The following is a 20,150-nucleotide window of genomic DNA, read 5'->3' on the forward strand; positions in this document are numbered from 1 at the left end:
TCTGTAGAAAACTGTCCTCCATGAAACCGGTCCTTGGTACCAAAAAGGCTAGGGACTACTGCTCGAGAGGCCTTGATAACCCCTGATATTTGTTAAGAAACATTTCCTAGGGCGGCGCCTGTGGCTCAGTCGGTAAGGCGCCGGCCCCATGTACGGAGGGTGGTGGGTTCAAACCCGGCCCCGGCCGAACTGCAACCAAAAAATAGCTGGGCGTTGTGGTGGGCGCCTGTAGTCCCAGCTACTCGGGAGGCTGAGGCAAGAGAATCGCTTAAGCCCAGGAGTTGGAGGTTGCTGTGAGCTGTGTGAGGCCATGGCACTCTACTGAGGGCCATAAAGTGCGACTCTATCTCTACAAAAAAAAAAAAAAAAAAGAAACATTTCCTAGAAAGGATTCCATTGGACCAAAGATACTCAACCACTGAGCTCAAATGTTGAAGCATGAGAGGAACTCTCTTTCACATGAGACTTCAGGGAGCTAACATCTGAAGCCACAAGATTTTAGCCCAATTGGTGGTTTCAAAAGAATACAGGTGAGGCCAGGTCCCAGTTGAGTCTGCTCTCCATTTGGCTGGGACACCAGTAGGACCTGCCCATCGAGCCAGCGTTGCCCAATGAACAGCACAGAGTCAGGAGATGCCAGATGGAGCTGCCTAATCACTAGGAGAGGACTCCAGTTACGGTCTCCGGGGGCAGCCTGCTGTGTGTTTAGAGTGTTTCACAGGCTCTGGTGCTCACGGGCAGATGACCCCCTTCTCCCCTCTGTCTTCTCACCTGGGTATAGGACACGGCTGATCATACCAGGGAACACCATTATGAAAAGGGGCAACACCTTCAGGTATGCAGCCAGCAGAGAGCCTCCTTTGGCATGGGACAGGTTCTTGGCAGCCAGAGTCCGCTGAACAATCACCTGGAAAACAGCGAGGGTGGTTGGAAGCTGAGATGGCTTTCTGCTAAGGCAAACGAGGTGAGCACAGCTTCTTGGTAGATGTAGCAGACTTGGGATCTTGGTCTGCCTGTATCTCTTTGAAGGAGCATCTCTCTCCTGTTCTTAGTTCCTGTGGGCCAACTGGGGTAGCTATGACCTTCATCCTGGTTCCTCTCTACTTCTTTATCCAGGGGTTAGACCGGCCAATTAGACTGCTGCACAGAATTATTCTACCTCTCTGGCTACCATGATTAGCCACGGAGAAGCACACACAGGCAATCCAATTACCACTCTCCATGGGATTTCTTCCTTAAAAGGGCAAAGAAAAGAGACACCCTACTCTCCACAGCCTGCACTGGAATTGCTAACTGTGAAGGTAGCATCCAGCTGCAGCCTGCATCATATCATACTAGGAAAAGCCTCTATGAGAGCAGCCTTGAGCTTCTCTCATCTCAGAGGAAAGAAAACCAGGAGATGGAGAGAGAGAGAGAAATAATTTCTGATGACATAGTATGAGCCCTTGCATCTAGCTCAGCCAACTCTGGAAACGGAGGTAGAGAGTCTGGATTCAAATCCTACCTGCCCACCTCCTGGCCTTGTGACCTTGGATAAGCAACTTTACCTCTCTTTGCCTCAATTTCCTTACCTATGAAATGGGTATAATACCAGAGTAATTTTGACAATTAAACAAGGTGAAGACCTTTAGAATACTATCTAACACATAGTAACTGCTCCATCGATATTAGTTTTAGCATTGCTATCAAATGCCTTTTTCTGCTTCAACTATTTTTTTCCTAAAACAATTGAAAGAGTTCTTACTAGGGTGGTGCCTGTGGCTCAGTGAGTAGGGCGCTGGCCCCACATGCCGAGGGTGGTGGGTTCAAACCCAGCCCCGGCCAAACTGCAACAACAAAAAAATAGCCGGGCATTGTGGCGGGCGCCTGTAGTCCCAGCTGCTTGGGAGGCTGAGGCAAGAGAATCGCTTAAGCCCAAGAGCTGGAGGTTGCTGTGAGCCGTGTGACGCCACAGCACTCTACCCGAGGGCGGTACAGTGAGACTCTGTCTGTACAAAAAAAAAAAAGGAAAAAAAGAAAGAGTTCTTACTAAATCAGCAAAGAACCCTTAGTAGGAAGCGTATCAAGAGGTAGGATTTGGGGAAGCCATTCTTCTGGTTCCCCCATGCACATGGTATTTGGAAATAAACCTTTCTCTTAAAAAAAAAAAAGAGGTGGGATTTGTAGCAAACCACATACCATGTTTCTTAATAATTTTTTTTAAAGCTAGAATCTTGCTATTTAATCCTATCTCCCCGCAGCTTTGAACTCCTGGGCTCAAGCGACCCTCCTGCCTCAGCCCACAGAGTGGCTGGAACTATAGGCATTCACCACCATGCCCAGCTGATTTTTCTATTTTTAAAATAGAAGTGGGAGTCTCACTATATTGTCCAAGCTGGTCTCAAAACTCTTGGCTCCAAGTGAGCCTCCCTCCTTGCCCCACCCCACCCCCAAAGTGCTGGGATTATAGAAATGAGCCACTGTGCCCAGCCTCCTAATAATTTTTTAAATACTACAGTACAAATATATGCATATTAGGGGAAATATCACTTTGGGGGCATTTCATTAGCAGAATCCACAGGACTGAACCTTGTCAGACAATCATCAAGATAATCAAGGACGATGTAAAATATGCAATTTTTTGCTAACAGCCTAACTGAAACAACAATGACACCAACTGAGCCCAGTGGACAAGTTTTAAGGACAGGTACTTTGGCCACTAGACATAATCCATTCAGCCAACCAGGACTCTAAAAATGCTCTGATCACGGGCGGCGCCTGTGGCTCAAGGAGTAGGGCACCGGTCCCATATGCCGGAGGTGGCAGGTTCAAACCCAGCCCTGGCCAAAAATCACAAAAAAAAAAAAACTGTGTAGTATGTTTAATGGGTGGCGCCTGTGGCTCAAGGAGTAGGGCGCCAGTTCCATATGCCGGAGGTGGCGGGTTCAAACCCAGCCCCGGCCAAAAACCAAAAAAAAAAAAAAAAAATGCTCTGATCACAAGCTGGCCACCCATCTGAGAGGTCTGTTATCTATTATGGTCAGGGTAGTAGTTGAGTCCTTCTAAACAAGTAACAGTTGAAAAAAGAAAAGTGATGAAAAGAGGAATGGAAATATAATATGGGCTGGGTGTGGTGGCTCACGCATGTAATCCCAACACTATGGGAGGCTAAGGTGGGTGGATCACCTGAGCTCACAGGTTCAAGACCAGCCTGAGCCAGAGCAAGACCTTGTCTCTAAAAAATAGCTGGGTGTTGTGGTGCTGGTGCCTGTAGTCCCAGCTACTTGGGAGGCTGAGACAACAGAATTGCTTGAGGCCAAGAGTTTGAGGTTGCTGTGAGCTGTGATACCACAGCACTCTGCCAAGGGCAACAAAGTAAGACTCTGTCTCAAATAAATAAATAAATAAACAAATAAATAAGAAATGTAGCTTTCCGATCCGCCATCGCGGTGGGACCGCCACCAAGATGCAGATTTTTGTAAAAACCCTTACGGGGAAGGCCATCATTCTCGAGGCTGAACCCTCGGATATGAGAGAAAATGTGAAGGCCAAGACCCAGGATGAGGAAGGAATTCCTCCATCAGCAAAGACTCATTCTTTGCAGATGGACGTACTTTGTCTGACTACAACATTCGAAAGGAGTCCACTCTTCATCTTGTGTTAAGACTTCGTGGTGGTGCTAAGAAAAGGAAGAAGAAGTCTTTTTTTTTTTTTTTTTGGCCGGGGCTGGGTTTGAACCCACCACCTCCAGCATATGGGACCGGCGCCCTACTCCTTGAGCCACAGGCGCCGCCCAGGAAGAAGAAGTCTTATATCACTCCCAAGAGGAATAAGCATAAGAGAAAGAAGGCTAAGCTGGCTGTCCTGAAATACTATAAAGTGGATGAGAATGGCAAAATTAGTTCCCTTCATCAAGAGTGTCCTTCAGATGAGTGTGGTGCTGGAGTTTTTATGGCCAGCCACTTTGATAGACATTATTGTGGCAAATGTGGTCTTACTTACTGCTTCAACAAACCAGAAGGCAAGTAATTATATATGAGTTAATAAGAGACATGAATTAAAAAGAAAGAAAGAAAAAAAGAAATGTAATCTGAGTGTGTGGGAAGGAGTCATCAATGGGCTATATAGTCGTCTGTCATCGATCCACCTTATTTTTTCATTTACTCTTTGCACAATAATCATGTACAAGTTTTCCCTTCACTGGGATAGGAAAGAAGAGGGAAGAGCCATGCTGGGGGTGGGGCATGGTGACCAGTCAGTGGGCTTCTGCACAGAAATGCAGTGGAGGTGGGTGCTCAGAACCAACAGACCATCCAGACAGTGAGTCGCAGTGAATGGAACAGTTAAAAGTGCAGATGGACTTTGGGGGTGAATCCCCAACTCTACCAGCTCTTCCTGAGCTTGAACAGGTTCCTAAATCTTCCCAGGCCTCAGTTCTCTCATCTGTAAAATGGGCGTGATAATTGTGCATCATATCTCACAGCAACCTCAGGCTCTTGGGCTCAAGCGACCCCCTTGCCTCAGCCTCCTGAGTAGCTGGGACTACAGGCACCTGCCACCACATCCAGCTAGTTTTTCTACATTTAGAGATGGAGTCTTGCTCTTGCTCAGGCTGGTCTTGAAGTCCTCAGCTCAAGTTATCCTCTTGCCTTGGTCTCCAAAGTGCTAGGATTACAGGTGTGAGCCATTGCACCTGGCCACCATCCTATTTAAAATTGCACTCTCACATTCTCTTTACTTCACTCTAGTTTTTATTCATGACTTTTATCATCTTTTAATATCTCACATGATTTACTTTTGTTTTTTTTTGAGACAGAGTCTCAAACTGTCGCATGGGTAGAGTGCGGTGGCGTCATAGCTCACAACAACCTCCAACTCTTGGACTCAAGTGATCCTCTTGCCTCAGATTTTCTATTTTTAGCAGAGACAGGGTCTCACTTTTGCTCAGGCTGGTCTCGAACACCTGAGCAAAGGGAATCCACCCGCCTCAGCCTCCCAGAGTGCTAGGATTATAGGCATGAGTCACTGCACCCAGCCTCACATAATTTACTTATCGATCATTTCTAATTACACCCCACTGGATGGTGGTCAGTTCCACAAGGACAGACTGCTTTGTCAGACCTGTGAGGCTCCTGATTTCTGTGTGCCCCGAGGAGTGCCTGGTACACAGAGGACATCGGGTATTTATTGAACAAATGTTGAAGCTTCAGCCTCTACTTAAAATGTTTGCTCTCCTTTGCTTACTGCATCTTCCCAGACACTAAGAAGGATGTATTGGGTCTTCCCCTCTACAAATGCCAGCAGCTTTGGATTTGCCATAAACTTCTGTAAAAGCAAGAAGTCATATAGCACCCAGAGCAGTGGAAAGGAAAGAGCAGTGAAAGACACAGGGAAAACAGAAAGGCGAGAGCAGGCAGAGAGAGAAAGGCACTGCCACCTGCTGTCCTGTACCTGATCCGTGCACCAGTACCAGAGGGACGGGATGGACATTCCAAACAGGACTCCTGGCCACGGAAGATCAGACGTCAGTGGATCTCGGAAAATATGAAAAGCGTCTTCTCGGGGCAGCCCGCAGCTGCTGTTCTCACTCCGGTTGCTAGCCAGGGCCAAGAAGTACTTCTCCTTCAGGCCTTCCATCCCGCCAACCGCAGCAAAACCTGGAATTTAGAGGAAGCCTGTTTGCCAGGAACTTGGTAAATCCATAGCAAGTGATGAGGGGATGGTCGGAGATCAGTAAGGTCCTCGGAGGAGCACAGCCACCAAAACCTGTTGGTCCCCAACCCCTGTTTTTAAAATGCTTTTGGTAGTGACTGTAGATTATGCCGGGGCTCAGAAACTGATACCTCAAAATATGGCACTTTGACATGCTGAGCTGAAGCAGCCTCAAGGTCTCTGACCTTGCCTCCTGCCTCTTAATCCTCAGATGTTTTCAGAAGTTCCCCTCATCTTCTTAAAGTCTGGACCTGCCAAAGAAGAGAGCAGTTCCCCTGTTCCCTTCCGTGACTTCATTAGCTGGACTCATATTGCAGGAAGACAGACTGAAGTCTCTAACTCTCCTGGGCAGACATTTATCACAAACCGTTGTCTGCTCTGCGAGCCTAACAGCTTGTGTCCCAGGCCACTGTTACGTTCTTCAAGTCCATTGAATTTCCCCCAAAGTCATTTACTACCCTCCTAAAATCATCCGTACTCCCTGATCTTCCTTCCTTCTACGAAGGGAAAGCATATAAGCATCAGTAGTATCAGGTATTATATTAGCATATAATATCCTAATGGGATTAGGATATTGGGCAATCACTCTGGGATTCTCCCTGTCGGTGCTTATACATTTGTATGCCTTTTCTCTTCTTCTTCTTCTTTTTTTCAGTTTTTGGCCAGGGCCGGGTTTGAACCCGCCACCTCCAGTGTTTGGGGCCGGTGCCCTACTCCTCTGAGCCACAGACACCACCCTGTATGCCTTTTCTCAATCTGCATTTTGTCAGTTGATTTTTCAGTGAACCTTCCTTGAAGAGTAAAGGGGAAATTACCTCTTGCCCTATAATTGCTTCTCAGAATATCCTTCTTTCTTTGCTCACTTTTCCTCCCTCCCTTCTCCCCTCTCTCAAGAGATGCTCCCCACAGGCAGCCCCAGGCCAGGTGGGGCTCCCAGGTCGGGTGTCTGTGCCCGGTGTCTCTGATGTAGCCTGCATCGCCCCTGGACCCAGATGGTGCCTCTCTGACTTGCTGTTCCCCCTTCCTCCCTGCATTCTTCCTTCCCTCTCTCCCTTCCTTCTCCTTGCTCTCTCGCCCTGCCTAGAGTTCAGTAGCTCACTGTAACCTCCAACTCCCGGGCTCAAGCGATCCTCCTGCTTCAGCCTCCTGAGTAGCTGGGACTACAGGTGCACACCACCATAACCAGCTTATTTTTCTGTTTCATTTTGTTTTTGCTTTTTAGGAGACGGAGTCTTGACTCTTGACCTCAAACAATCCCCCCACCTCAGGCTCTAAGAGTGCTAGGATTACTGGCATTAGCCACAGTGCCTGGCCTTCAGAATACTTCTAAATAATACAAGATACATAGGCTGATAACCTGGCTTATTGTATCCTCAATGAATCGCCAACAATAAAAAAAAAAAAAAAGGGGCGGCGCCTGTGGCTCAGTCGGTAAGGCGCCGGCCCCATATACCGAGGGTGGCGGGTTCAAACCGGACCCTGGCTGAACTGCAATCAAAAAATAGCTGGGTGTTGTGGCGGGCGCCTGTAGTCCCAGCTACTCGGGAGGCTGAGGCAGGAGAATCGCTTAAGCCCAGGAGTTGGAGGTTGCTGTGAGCTGTGTGATGCCACGGGACTCTACGGAGGGCCATAAAGTGAGACTCTGTCTCTACAAAAAAAAAAAAGGGGCGGCGCCTGTGGCTCAGTTGGTAAGGCGCCGGCCCCATATACCGAGGGTGGCGGGTTCAAACCGGGCCCTGACCAAATTGCAACCAAAAATAGCCGGGCGTTGTGGCGGGTGCCTGTAGTTCCAGCTACTCAGGAGGCTGAGGCAAGAGAATCGCTTAAGCCCAGGAGTTGGAGGTTGCTGTGAGCTGTGTGATGCCATGGCACTCTACCCTAGGGCCATAAAGTGAGACTCTGTCTCTACAAAAAAAAAAAAAAAAAGAACTGGAAAAAAAAAGAAGAAATCAAATATACTGGAGGCAATCATCAAAATATTTAAAATGTGGCACCTGTAGCACAGTGGTTATGGCGCCGGCCACATACACCAAGGCTGGTGGGTTTGAACCTGGCCCAGGCCAGCTAAACAACAATGACAACTGCAACCAAAAAAAACAAAAACAAAAACAAAAACAGTTGGGCATTGTGGCAGGCACCTGTAGTCCCAGCTAATTGGGAGGCTGAGGCAAGAGAATTGCTTAAGCCCAAGAGTTGAAGGTTGCTGCGAGCTGTGACGGCATAGCACTCTACCAAGGGCAACATAATAAGACTCTATCTCAGAACAAATAAATAAATAAAAATAATAAAAAATATTAAAACTGTGACATAATAATTTATTTCTTTGCTCCATTAAAAAGCAAGATCAGCGGGGCGGCGCCTGTGGCTCAGTCAGTAAGGCGCCGGCCCCATATACCGAGGGTGGCAGGTTCAAACCCGGCCCTGGCCAAACTGCAACCAAAAAATAGCCGGGCGTTGTGGCGGGCGCCTGTAGTCCCAGCTACTCGGGAGGCTGAGGCAAGAGAACTGCTTAAGCCCAGGAGTTGGAGGTTGCTGTGAGCTGTGTGAGGCCACGGCACTCTACCGAGGGCCATAAAGTGAGACTCTGTCTCTACAAAAAAAAAAAAAAAAAAAAGCAAGATCAGCAGTAGGTCTGATAATGATCTAAAAGTAGCTATGAGAACAGTTTTCTATCAACAACTGTAATGCAATATAAGCACATTTGGGATATCTTTTGGCATCACAGTACCGCTAATATTACCTGTGCCTACATTTATAATTAAAAAATGCTAACTCTCAATTATACATTTATGAACATAGAGACTTAATTTTTCTGATGCACGTTTACAGATATCCTGACTTTTGTCCACGGACCCCCAGTTAAGAAACCCTGTACTTCTCAGGTGTTCTCCACTCCTGGTATCACAGCAGCGGCCCCAGTAATTAGTGGCCTTTAGATAGAAGTCACTTCCCCTGAGATTCTGTTTCCTTGTCCGCACGTGGGGATAATGTAAGCCTCATAGGTCTGGGGCAAGGAGCAAATGAGATATTTAGCACAGCATCTGGCACAAAAGTGAGTGATTCTAAAAAATATACTGGAGTTTGCAGATGGTCTGCTTCTTTGCATTAACTGAAAGGATTCAAGGCTTCTCTCTGGTGGATTATATTCTGGAAAGCTTTTTTCTTTTCTTTTTTTTTGAGACAGAGTCTCAGTATGTCGCCCTGGGTAGAGTGCCATAGTGTCACAGCTCACAGCAACTTCCAACTCTGGGGCTTAAGCAATTCTCTTGCCTCAGCCTCCTGAGCAGCTGGGATTACAGGTGTCCACCACCAACGCCCAACTGGTTTTCTGTTTGTTTGTTTTGGTTGCAGTTGTCATTGTGTGGCAGGCGCCTGTAGTCCGAGCTACTTGGGAGGCTGAGGCAGGAGAATGGCTTGGGCCCAGGAGTCAGAAGTTGCTGTGATACCACAGTACTCTACCCTAGACAACAGCTTGAGACTCTGCCTCAAAAAAAAGAAAAGTTTTCTTTTGTGACTTTATTTCTTCTGTTCCGTTTGTTCTGCTCTCTTCTTTAAGAATAAAAATTTCTCAAATGTTGTATCTCTACTCAGCGCTCAATATTTATCATCTTTTCTTTTATAATTGTATTTGCCCCTTTCTCTGCATTTTATTAGAACTTCCATTGATTTTCATCCCTGATTTTCTTTTCTTTTTTTTTTTTTTTTAGAGACAGAGTCTCACTTTATCGCCCTTGGTAGAGTGCCGTGGCCTCACACAGCTCACAGCAACCTCCGACTCCTGGGCTGAAGCGATTCTCTTGCCTCAGCCTCCCGAGTAGCTGGGACTACAGGCGCCCGCCACAACGCCCAGCTATTTTTTGGTTTGCAATTCAACCGGGGCCGGGTTTGAACCCGCCACCCTCGGTATATGGGGCCGGGCCTTACTGACTGAGCCACAGGCGCCGCCCCCTGATTTTATTTTCTTTAGCATTTGGTCTGCTCTTTATATCCTCCAATACGGAGTTTAATTCTGGTAATTTATTTAGGAAATTTATTATAATCTTCTCTGATCGTTCCCCTTTTTTATCCTCTCTTATTCGCCCTTCGGCTCTATTTGCCCTTTCCTTCTTTTTTTTTTTTTTTTTTGCAGTTTTTGGCTGGGGTTGGGCTTGAACCCACCACCTCAGGTATATGGAGCCAGCACCCTACTCCTTAAGCCAGAGGCGCTGCTCTGCCCTTTTCTTCTGTCTTTCATATGTGTTTCATAGAGTTCAAGACTCTGAGCATGGCCCTCTCTTAGCATTTACTTCTGAGTCCCAAAATATATAATTTTCAGCTGTGTATTCTAGAGTCTTCAGGACCACGCTCCCTTTCTCTTTCCTATGTTCTATGTTTCCTTAATAGCATATTAAGTCTTAAGGAATGACTTTTCTCTAAAAGATAGGAACCTATAAAAAGTAGCATGACCATTAAGAAGTTGGTTAATCTACAAAAATCATAACTATTCTTGAAGCTATAGAGCTAAAGACCTTAGAGCAACCAATTGGCTTCAGGTCTCAGAAAAGATAGGATCTTCCAAGGAAAGACCAGACATGTGTTGGCTCACTGACAGCAAAGTATGAGGAAGAGTCATCATCCAAGCTGGCAGGAAGAATTTAGCTAGTGTTTTGAAGGTTTTTTGGTTTTTTTTTTTTTTTTGAGACAGAGCCTTAAGCTGTCTCCCTGGATAGAGTGCCATGGCATCACAGTTCACAGAAACCTCCAACTCCTAGGCTCAAGTGATTCTCCTGCCTACACCGCCTAAGTAGCTGGGACTAGAGGCGCCCGCCACAACACCTGGCTATTTTTTGGTTGCAGCCATCATTGTTGTTTGGGGGGCCCGGGCTGGATTTGAACTCACCAGCTCAGTTGTATGCGGCTGGTGCCTTAGCTGCTTGAGCCACAGGTGCTGAGCCTTAGCTAGTGTTTTGAAACAAATTGCTAAAGACTAAGAGTGGGCTAGAACTGGAGTACAAAACCCCTGTCAGTTTGCAGACAGATGGGAAGATCACACCCACCTCCCTGCAGGCTCTGCTACAGAGATCAGCAGTGGGTGCTCAGGAGAAAGACTGGGGACAGACAGGAGGAGGGTGTGGCTGTCACATGGAAAAGCACGAAGCACCAATTGGGCCCTTTCCCCCTGACAGAACTGAAGACTTAAGATCTTGGAGGAAGGACAGCAAACTGTTTTGTACCAAGGAACAGGTGAAGACCCTTCATGACTAAGGAAAGGAAAAAACAAATTCTTAGACATAGGGAAAACACAGGAAGTTTTCCGGAGCCCAAATCATGAATCTCCCACTACTGGAGGAAAGAAAGGACCTCTGGCAAAGCCTCACTCTTGAGACCCAAGGACAAGGTGCCTGCCTAAGACGAGGCAGGACAAGGAGAGCAAAGCTCCCCTCCTGTGCCTGAGGCTGGAAGCATGAGCCATGGGGCCAACCGGACCCCAAACTGTGCAAAGGTGATGCTGGAAGAAGCTGAAGCTCACAGTGCTCTGAGGGCAGCCAGAGCTACCACCAGCCACCTGAACCCAGCTCAACTCTGCCTGCAGTGACGCCCTCATTAGCTGAGGCGTGCCCATTTCCAAACAGAAATACAACTTACCTCAGTCTCTACTGTCCTATATATTATGTCCAACATTCAAAGAAAAAAAATGACACACTCAAGAAAGAAAAAATGTTATTATTAGGTAGTACTTTTTTTTTTTTGAGACAAAGTCTCCTTATGTTGCCCTCATTAGAGTATCGGCGTCACAGCTCACAGCAACCTCCAACTCTTGGGTTTAAGCGATTCTCTTGCCTCAGCCTCCCAAGTAGCTGGGACTACAGGCACCCACCACAACACCCGGCTATTTTGTTGTTGTTGTTGTCATTGTTGTTTAGCAGGCCCAGCCCGGGTTCAAACCCGCCAGCCCCGATGTATGTGGCCAGGGCTCTAACCACTGAGCACAGGCTCCAAGCCAGTAGTATGTTGGTTTTAATGGCATGAGATCTGAAATCAGTCTGCCTGACTTTGGATCCTGGCTTTGAATCCAGCTTTATTAACTAAGTGATTGAAGGCATATTGTTTAACAGTTAGTGCCTTAGTTTTCTCATTTAAAAAAGAGAGAGACTGGCTCGGTGCCTGTAGCTCAATGAGTGGGGCGCCGGCTACATACACCGAAGGTGGTGGGTTCGAGCCCAGCCCAGGACTGCTAAACAACGACAACTGCAACCAAAACATAGCTGGGCATTGTGGCGGGCACCTGTAATCCCAGCTACTTGGGAGGCTGAGGCAAGAGAATCACTTGAGCCCAAGAGTTTGAGGATGCTGTGAGCTGTGAGGCCAGAGTGACTGAGTGAGAATCTGTCTCAAAAAAAAAAAAGTCTTAAACAAACAAACAAAAACAAAATTATTTTCATTTATCATATTTTCTTTTTTTTTAATTTATCATACTTTTAAAACTTAAAAGGTAGATGGAGAAGTGTAAATGTTTTGAGTAATTTGGTACTATCAAATTATATTAGTGTAAGTTCAAATTAATAAAGTCACTTAATACAAAAAAAAAAAAGAATGACACAGAAATTGTGTGTCCTCAGCGCACCCTACCAGGAGACACGTGGCATTGATACGTCTTATTCCTGATGATATTAACCTCGATCACTTAGTTATAGGAGTGTATGGCAGGTTTCTCCACTTGCAAAGTGATTATTTTTTTCCTTTGCAATTAATAAATATTTGGGCGTGATGCTTTGAGATGGTGTAAATATCCTGTTTCTTCATAAACTTTCACCCACTAACTTGAGCACCGATCACGGGATCTTGCTGTGACAATTACTACTATAGCATTTTGATAGGACTCTTCTATTTCCTCTCTCCACCTTCATTGATTAATTGGAATCTTCTGTAAGGAAGAGCTATCCCTTCACCCTCTTTTATTTACTTTTTCAATCATTTTTCCATATCAGTAAAGGAAGGGACCAATTTTAACTTTTAAAAATCATTAGTTTCCACGATGAGCCCAGTTCTCTTCTAACTAAAATAACCATGCCTCAAATAAAGCACCTGTGACAAGAATTTCGAAGGAGTATGCTTTTTGATAGCTGGGTTTACTGATCACAGTGATGAGAGCAAATGTCCCCATTTGAGAGAGGTGCTGTCATCCACCCAAGTGGCCCTGGGACCCCACTTACTGTAGCCCATCAAGATGAGTGCTCCTATCAGCATGATCAGAGTCTGCAGAGCATCCGTGTAGATCACAGCAGCCAGGCCACCTGGGGAGACAGGCACTGAGATAAGAGCCAGGTCGTCTGAGGAAGAGGAGTTACTCTGAGTCACAAAGGGAACCTGGAAGGTGAAGACCTGACAGGAGATTTCTCAGCCCTGATTGCAAAGATGGTGGCGATCTCTGCTGCCTGTGTGCATGCCCATGTTGCAACATGACTTCACCGCTCCTTTCATGTTGAGATGAAGTTGGCTTCTCTACCTCCCAAATATGGCCTTGGCCATATGTCTTGCTTTGGTGGAAGTGATATTGCAAGCCTAGGCCTCAGGGGGCCTGCCACTTCTGCCCTTACCCTTATGTTAACCTGAGACCACCATGCCTTGGAAGCCCAGTCTATCCTACTGGAGGATGATGCCCCACATGGAGGAGAAGCCCAGCCAACAGCCAAGCTAACTGCCAGCTGCATGGGGGAAGCCACCTTGTCCCAGTCAGCTGCTCTAGTGCTAACTTCAGTTCAGTGGAGCCAGATGAGACCAGAAACCCATAGAATTACGGGGAATAATAGACCATTGTTTCAAGCCCTTAAATTTGTCGGTGGCCGGGTTGGTGCCTGTGGCTCAAAGGGTAGGGCGCCAGCCCCATATGCCGGAGGTTGCGGGTTCAAACCCAGCCCTGGCCAAAAAAAAAAAATTTGTCGGTGGCTTGTTACACGGCAATTTCTAACTGATACAGAAAGAATGCTTGGGCCATAGTCTCTAACCTCTGAATATTTATTAATTTATTTATTTAGACAAGGTCTCACTCTGTTGCCTGGGCATGAGGGCAATGGTGTCATCACAGCTCACTGCAGCCTCCAATTCCTGGGCTCCAGTGATCCTTCTGCCTCAGCCACTGGAGTGGCTGGGACTACAGGTATGCCACCAGGTCTAGCGCAAACATGTATATTTTTAACATTAGAAAGAGGACTAGTGGGCGGCGCCTGTGGCTCAGTGAGTAGGGCGCCGGCCCCATATGCCAAGGGTGGCGGGTTCAAACCCAGCCCCGGCCAAACTGCAACCAAAAAATAGCCGGGCGTTGTGGCGGGCGCCTGTAGTCCCAGCTGCTCCGGAGGCTGAGGCAAGAGAATCGCGTAAGCCCAAGGGTTAAGAGGTTGCTGTGAGCCGTGTGACGCCACGGCACTCTACCCGAGGGCGGTACAGTGAGACTCTGTCTCTACAAAAAAAAAAAAAAAGAAAGAGGACTAGTTATTCAGAGACCCTTAGACTTCCTGAACAGGGGTATGGTGGTCTGCCTCAGAGGATTCTTGTTGAGTTTGCCACCTAGAAAAACCTTTGGAATGACAATACTGGTAGCAAACGCAGCAGCATAGGGACAGAGCAATCTTTCCAGTCTCTTCCCTGTATCTCCCTCCTTCCTCCTTCTCTAAGGAGAAAGGACACTTAGCTGATACAAATACGTTTACTCAAGGGCTCAGTCACCATGCAATTGTAAGAAAAACGCTATGCTCGTGGGTGTGGTGTTCTTGATTCCCTCTTCCTTGCCAGCAGGCATGGGGCCCTCTGATAAATGGGAGGAGACCTGGTTTGGATTCTGGCCTTCATTCTCTGCTGTGTGCTCATGCAATGAGTCAGCCTAATATCGTGAGATCCTGACATTTTGCACCCCTTAATTCCATTTTCCTGTCCACACTAATATTTATTGAGTATCTATTATATGTCAGGCACTGCGGGAGCCTTTTATTCAATCATTCACCAAATAATCTGGTGAGCACCCTGCTAAATTCCACATGGAAGAAATACAGAGGCAAAAAATGGCACATTCCCTGCCCTCATAGAGCTACAATGTAACGGAGGAGGCAGACCCCTCCAAACAAGGAATGCAAAGATGAACTGGCTACTTACTGTGGCCAGCCCTTCCCTCCCCAGGCCCCAGACACACTGGGCTTCTGAGGACTCAGCCAGCGTCTTTCTGTATCGGGGGCCCTTGTACATGTTAAATTTTGCCACTTTCCTGTTTAGAGCAACCAGTGGTGTCCCATGGCACTTAGAACAAACTCCAGGCTCATCTTGCTGCCTCCAAAGCTCTGCTCCCTGCCCTCTTTGCCAATCCTTCTCTTACCACAGGGCAGAGCAGAATGCTTGGGGGTAGGGAGAATTCTTTGTGAGTAGGACACAGCCCACGTCACTTGTTCACTCAGCTTCAGCCACGTCCACCCCATTGCTACGCCTTAAGCAAAGCACATTCTCTGAGCAGAGTCTGTACAGCTGTCCCCTGCACTTCTCACGGGTATCACCTAAATGTGGTTGAACTATCACCTCAGGGAGGCCTTACCTGAACATTCTATGTTTAAAAAACAAAAAGCCTTCCTCCATTATTCCCCATCTCCATAGCCCACTTACTTTTTCTTCATAGCACTTATTAATGCTATGGTTATATGATATTGGGGTCTTTTTTTTTTTTTTTTTATTGAGACAAGTCTCAATTTGTCACCCTTGGTAGAGTGCTGTGGTGTCGGAGCTCACAGCAACCTCAAATTCTTGTACTCCAGCTATTCTCTTGCTTCAGCCTCCCAAGTAGCTGAGACTACAGGTGCCCGCCACAACACCTGGCTATTTTTGTTGTTGTTGTTTAGCAGGCCTGGGCTGGGTTTGAACCCACCATCCCTGGTATATGTGGTTGGCACCCTACCCACTGAGCTATGGGCACCCAGCCAGTTACGTTGTATTGTTAGAATAACATCTCCAGACTCCCCATCTCTACTAGAATGTAAGTCCCTCTGGAGTAGAGATTTTTATCTGACTTGCTTACATCTGTACCCCATTTCCTAGTATGACAACTGGCACATAGTAGGTAAGAAAAATCTACACACACACACACACTTACATGTGGATGGAATTATACCAAGAGGAGGCAGAGAAGGGTGAAAATGGAACAGAAAATGAAACAGTGAATTTTTTTTTTTTTTTTTTTTTTTTTTGAGACAGAGTCTCACTATATCACCCTCGGTAGAGTACTATGGCGTCACAGCTCACAGCAACCTCCAACTCTTGGGCTTAAGTGATTCTCTTGCCTCAGCCTCCCAAGTAGCTGGGACTATAGGCACTGACCACAACATCTGTCTATTTTTTGTTGCAGTTGTCATTGTTGTCCAGCAGGCCCGGGCTGGGTTCAAACCTGCCAGCGTTGGTGTATGTGGCTGGTGCCGTAACCACTGTGCTACAGGCTGAAAGGGTGAATATTAAAACAGACAATTGTCAAGGCCCCATTAAGTGCCAGGCAGTCTTCTAGGAAACAAGTCTGAGGCAGGAAGATGATGCTGCCTGGCCTCACCTTCTGGAATTAGTTGTTCATTATCCAGCTTTGTATTTTGCATCTGAATGCTCACACGCAGCAGCACTCAGCAGGTTCTCAACAAATAGCTCTGGAATGCATGGATTAGGGAAAAAATGTTGTGCAGTTGTGGTGCATTCTTAAAATTCTTTTTCTCAAAACCTGTCACCAGGGCTCAAGCCTGTAATTCCAGCACTTGGGAGGCTGAGACCGGTGGATTGCCTGAGCTCACAGGTTCGAGACCAACCTGAGCAAGAGCGAGACCCTGTCTCTAAAAAATAGCTGGGCGTTGTGGTGGGCGCCTGTCGTCCCAGCTACTTGGAAGGCTGAGGCAAGAGAATCCCTTGAGCCCAAGAGTTCGAGGTTGCTGTAAGCTGTGACTCCATAGCACTCTCCTGAGGGCGACAAAGTGAAACTCTGTCTCAAAAAATGAAATAAAATAAAATCCTTTTTCTTATCAGGCAACCCTCTTCCTTTGAATAATGGCCATGAGAAATCTTACTAGGTAGGGTAATGGAGTGAGGTTTGATAGATAAATGGTTTTAACACACTGGAACATCAGAAGATGGGTCAGGCCGGGCGCGGTGGCTCACGCCTGTAATCCCAGTACTGGGAGGCTGAGGAGGGAGAATCGCTTGAGTTCAGGAGTTCGAGACTCACCCGAGCGACAGTGAGACCCCGACTCATGAAAAAAATGGAAAAACCCAGCCGGGTGCTGCAGCGGGCGACTGCAATCCCAGCAGCTTCCGGAGGCTGAGGCAGCGGGGTGCCCGCAGCCCGAGTCTGAGGTTGTGGTGAGTTACCATGCCCATTGCACTCTGCTCAGGGGCATAGGGTGGGACCCTGTCTCAACAAAAAAAAAGTAAAGAAATAAAAAATAAGCAACGAAATAAAATAAAAAAGCCAAAATAAAATAAAACCGAAAAAAAAAAAAAGAAGATGGGTCAGGAAAAGATGAGGTGGCCACAGTCCCTGCCCACCCCTTTCCCAGAGTTATCCCTTGTTCTGTCATACCTGCTATTGTGTACAGAGCTGTGATGGCCAACAGCCCAACTATGGCCAGGTACAGATCCAGGTTGAAAGACTGCTGAATAAAGATGGCGCCTGCATACATGTCCACCTGCAGAGACAGGAAGTCGATGATGAATGAGTGAATGAACAGAGGGAGGAAGGAAGGAATGGATATTTGCAGCCCAGGTTGGCCGACCATCAGTCCCTTGCCTAGATTCTGACATACACAGAAGAGTCGTGCATGGTCCCTTCTTCAACCATCTCGTCCAGGTCACAGATCTTACACTGGAGTCCTGGGAGACCCCTGTTCTGGGTTAATGAAGGAACCTCCTCAATGGTCGTCCAGCTTCTGCTCTTGTCCGTCCTCCACGCTACAACCTTCATTAAACTACCGTCATGATCTCATCATCCTTCTACACCCCAACTCCTGAGGGGCTCCCCACTGCTGGAAGTTAAAGGCTGGATCAATGCGCTAGAGCTGCGTGCCAGGGCCTCATCTCCCGTGCTCCCTTCCTCACTCCCTGTTTCTCCGACACACACCCTGCCCCATGCTCCCAGCTTTTGCTGTCGGGTGTCTGGAGGGCCAGCCCCCCTCTAACAGGTAAACTCCTCCTAAGATGGTGCTTCCCAGGGACAGCTTCCCCACATCTGCTAACCACCAGGCTGCCAGTGAATATTCCAGAAGGGAGCCCATCCACGTGTCTTTCAGCAGGAGCTGGTGCAGAAAGAGTTATCGTGGGGATTGGAATAAAATTCTTTCTGCCTTCCCCTTTGCCCCTTCCCCACCCCTGAGCTTCAACATGAGTCGGGCCAGCCAAGCAGCAGGACCCCAGGGGGTTGCAATGCACTTGCTCTGTGCCACTATCTAGATCTGCCCATCCAAAGTCAGGGTGGGGCAGGCCCCATCAGCACATTTCATTGACAGCTGACAACTGCCTGATCAAAGGGGAGGAGAATAGCCCCACCTAAGGGCCGGCAGATTCTTGGAGTCCCACTCAGTGACCCCCGCCATCCTGAGATGTGGCAAAGAGGCTTTGGTGGAGCAGGGGATAGGAGTCCTTCCCTCTGCCCACCCTCACCCTCTCCCTCCACCCCTCCCATCTCCCCCTGACCTCCCAGAAACCTGCCCAAGAGGAGAGAAAGGGGATGGGGAGATAACACCCCCAGCAAAGGACTGTGACTTATCTTGTCCCTGTGCCACGGGGTGAGGCTGGGCTGTGTCCCCACCTTACCGAGATCTTGGTGAAGATGTAGATGAACAGGTAGAGAACAGCCAGGGTGATGGGGATCCTGCTGCCGCCGAAGCGCCTCCGTAGGTATTCTGGCATCGTGGTGACCTAGGTGTCAGAGCTGAGCAGTCACCATGGGCAGGCTGCAGGCATTTGGCCTCCTGGCACCAGCCCTTCTGGCCCCCTTCTCCCCCAAAATTCAGAAGCACAAACAGTCCTTAGGCTTGGGACTCCCACGGGGAGACTTAAGAAAGGAGAAGAAAATGGGGACAAAAGGGTGTGGCATAGAGGAACTGGGGTTGGGGTTCCCAGTTGGCAGAGTGGTGTAGCCCACAATCATATTTCCAGATTGGAGGCATCTGCACACCCCCATTCCAAAGTTGCCATATCCTTCATTGCTATTTACTCAATGTTTTTCTTTAAACCAACCTTTTTATTTAAAAGTAACTTATCTAAAAAGGGAAGTTTAAATCACCACTTCAAATGGAAAATCAGCTCTAAATTTAGGGGTACCAGCAAAAATAAATATAGGGATAATAAGACAATTCATTTGCTTCCTGTTCTCTTCTTGCAACTTGCTGTTGCACACCAAAGACTCTGGACCCAGATCGGACTTACTCCTTCTGGAGAGAGACAGCCAGAGAGGGAGAAGGAAAGAGAGCATTGTTGGAGAGAGGTGGGGTTTTGTTTTGTTTTGTTTGAGACAGAGTCTCACTCTTTCACCTGGTAGAGTGCCATGATGTCACAGCTCACAGCAACCTCAAACTCTTGGGCTCAAGAGATCTCCTTGCCTCAGCCTCCTAAGTAACTGAGACTATAGGCACCCACCACAACACCTGCCTAATTTTTCTATTTTTAGTGGAGATGGGGGTTTCACTCTTGCTCAGGCTGGTCTTGAACTCCTGAGCCCAAGCAATACACATGGCTCGGCCTCCCAGAGGGCTAGGATTACGGGTGTTAGCCACAAACCTGGCATGAAATTTTTTTTATAATAAGATTTTTGGGGAAAAAAAAAACTCCAGGAATAGGGCGGCGCCTGTGGCTCAGTCGGTAAGGCGCCGGCCCCATATACCAAGGGTGGCGGGTTCAAACCCAGCCCCGGCCAAACTGCAAACCAAAAAATAGCCGGGCGTTGTGGCGGGCGCCTGTAGTCCCAGCTACTCGGGAGGCTGAGGCAAGAGAATCGCTTAAGCCCAGGAGTTGGAGGTTGCTGTGAGCTGTGTGAGGCCACGGCACTCTACCGAGGGCCATAAAGTGAGACTCTGTCTCTACAAAAAAAAAAAAAAAACTCCAGGAATAAACGGACATTTTTAAATACAAAAAAATTAAGAGCGTCTTTAAAATGTCCATTTATTCCTGGAGTTCATTTTCCCCCCAATATCTTGTGAAAAAAAGAGTTCCAAACACACAGTAAATAGCCAGGCATTGTGGTAGGCATCTGTAGTCCCAGCTACTCAGGAGGCTGAGACAGGAAGATTGGTTGAGCTGAGGAGTTTGGGGTTGCTGTGAGCTAGGCTGAGGTCTTAGCACTCTAGCCCAGGCAATATAGCATGAGACTCTGTCTCCAAAAAATAAAAGATAAAAAAGCTTGTCTCGGGCGGCACCTGTGGCTCAGTGAGTAGGGCTCCGGCCCCATATACCGAGGGTGGTGGGTTCAAACCCGG

General features: G+C 47.5%; 1 protein-coding gene and 1 pseudogene across 1 annotated transcript in view; one reads left to right on the forward strand and one right to left on the reverse strand.

The window, feature by feature from the left end:
• The window catches only part of SLC5A11 (solute carrier family 5 member 11), a 76,372-nt gene that overhangs the window by 18,304 nt on the left and 37,918 nt on the right, over positions 1-20,150 (reverse strand). Inside the window, exons 7-11 of the mRNA XM_053557464.1 lie at positions 18,490-18,594; positions 17,261-17,366; positions 12,885-12,965; positions 5,431-5,636; positions 772-907 (exon numbers count right to left, since the gene is read on the reverse strand). Of these exons, the coding sequence (XP_053413439.1) occupies positions 772-907; positions 5,431-5,636; positions 12,885-12,965; positions 17,261-17,366; positions 18,490-18,594 (634 nt within the window). The remainder of the gene's footprint in view (positions 1-771; positions 908-5,430; positions 5,637-12,884; positions 12,966-17,260; positions 17,367-18,489; positions 18,595-20,150) is intronic.
• Positions 3,446-4,037, forward strand: LOC128562480 (ubiquitin-40S ribosomal protein S27a-like; annotated as a pseudogene).

This window comes from Nycticebus coucang, chromosome 12 (genome assembly GCF_027406575.1).
Source record: "Nycticebus coucang isolate mNycCou1 chromosome 12, mNycCou1.pri, whole genome shotgun sequence".
In the NCBI taxonomy this organism is placed as follows: domain Eukaryota; kingdom Metazoa; phylum Chordata; class Mammalia; order Primates; family Lorisidae; genus Nycticebus; species Nycticebus coucang.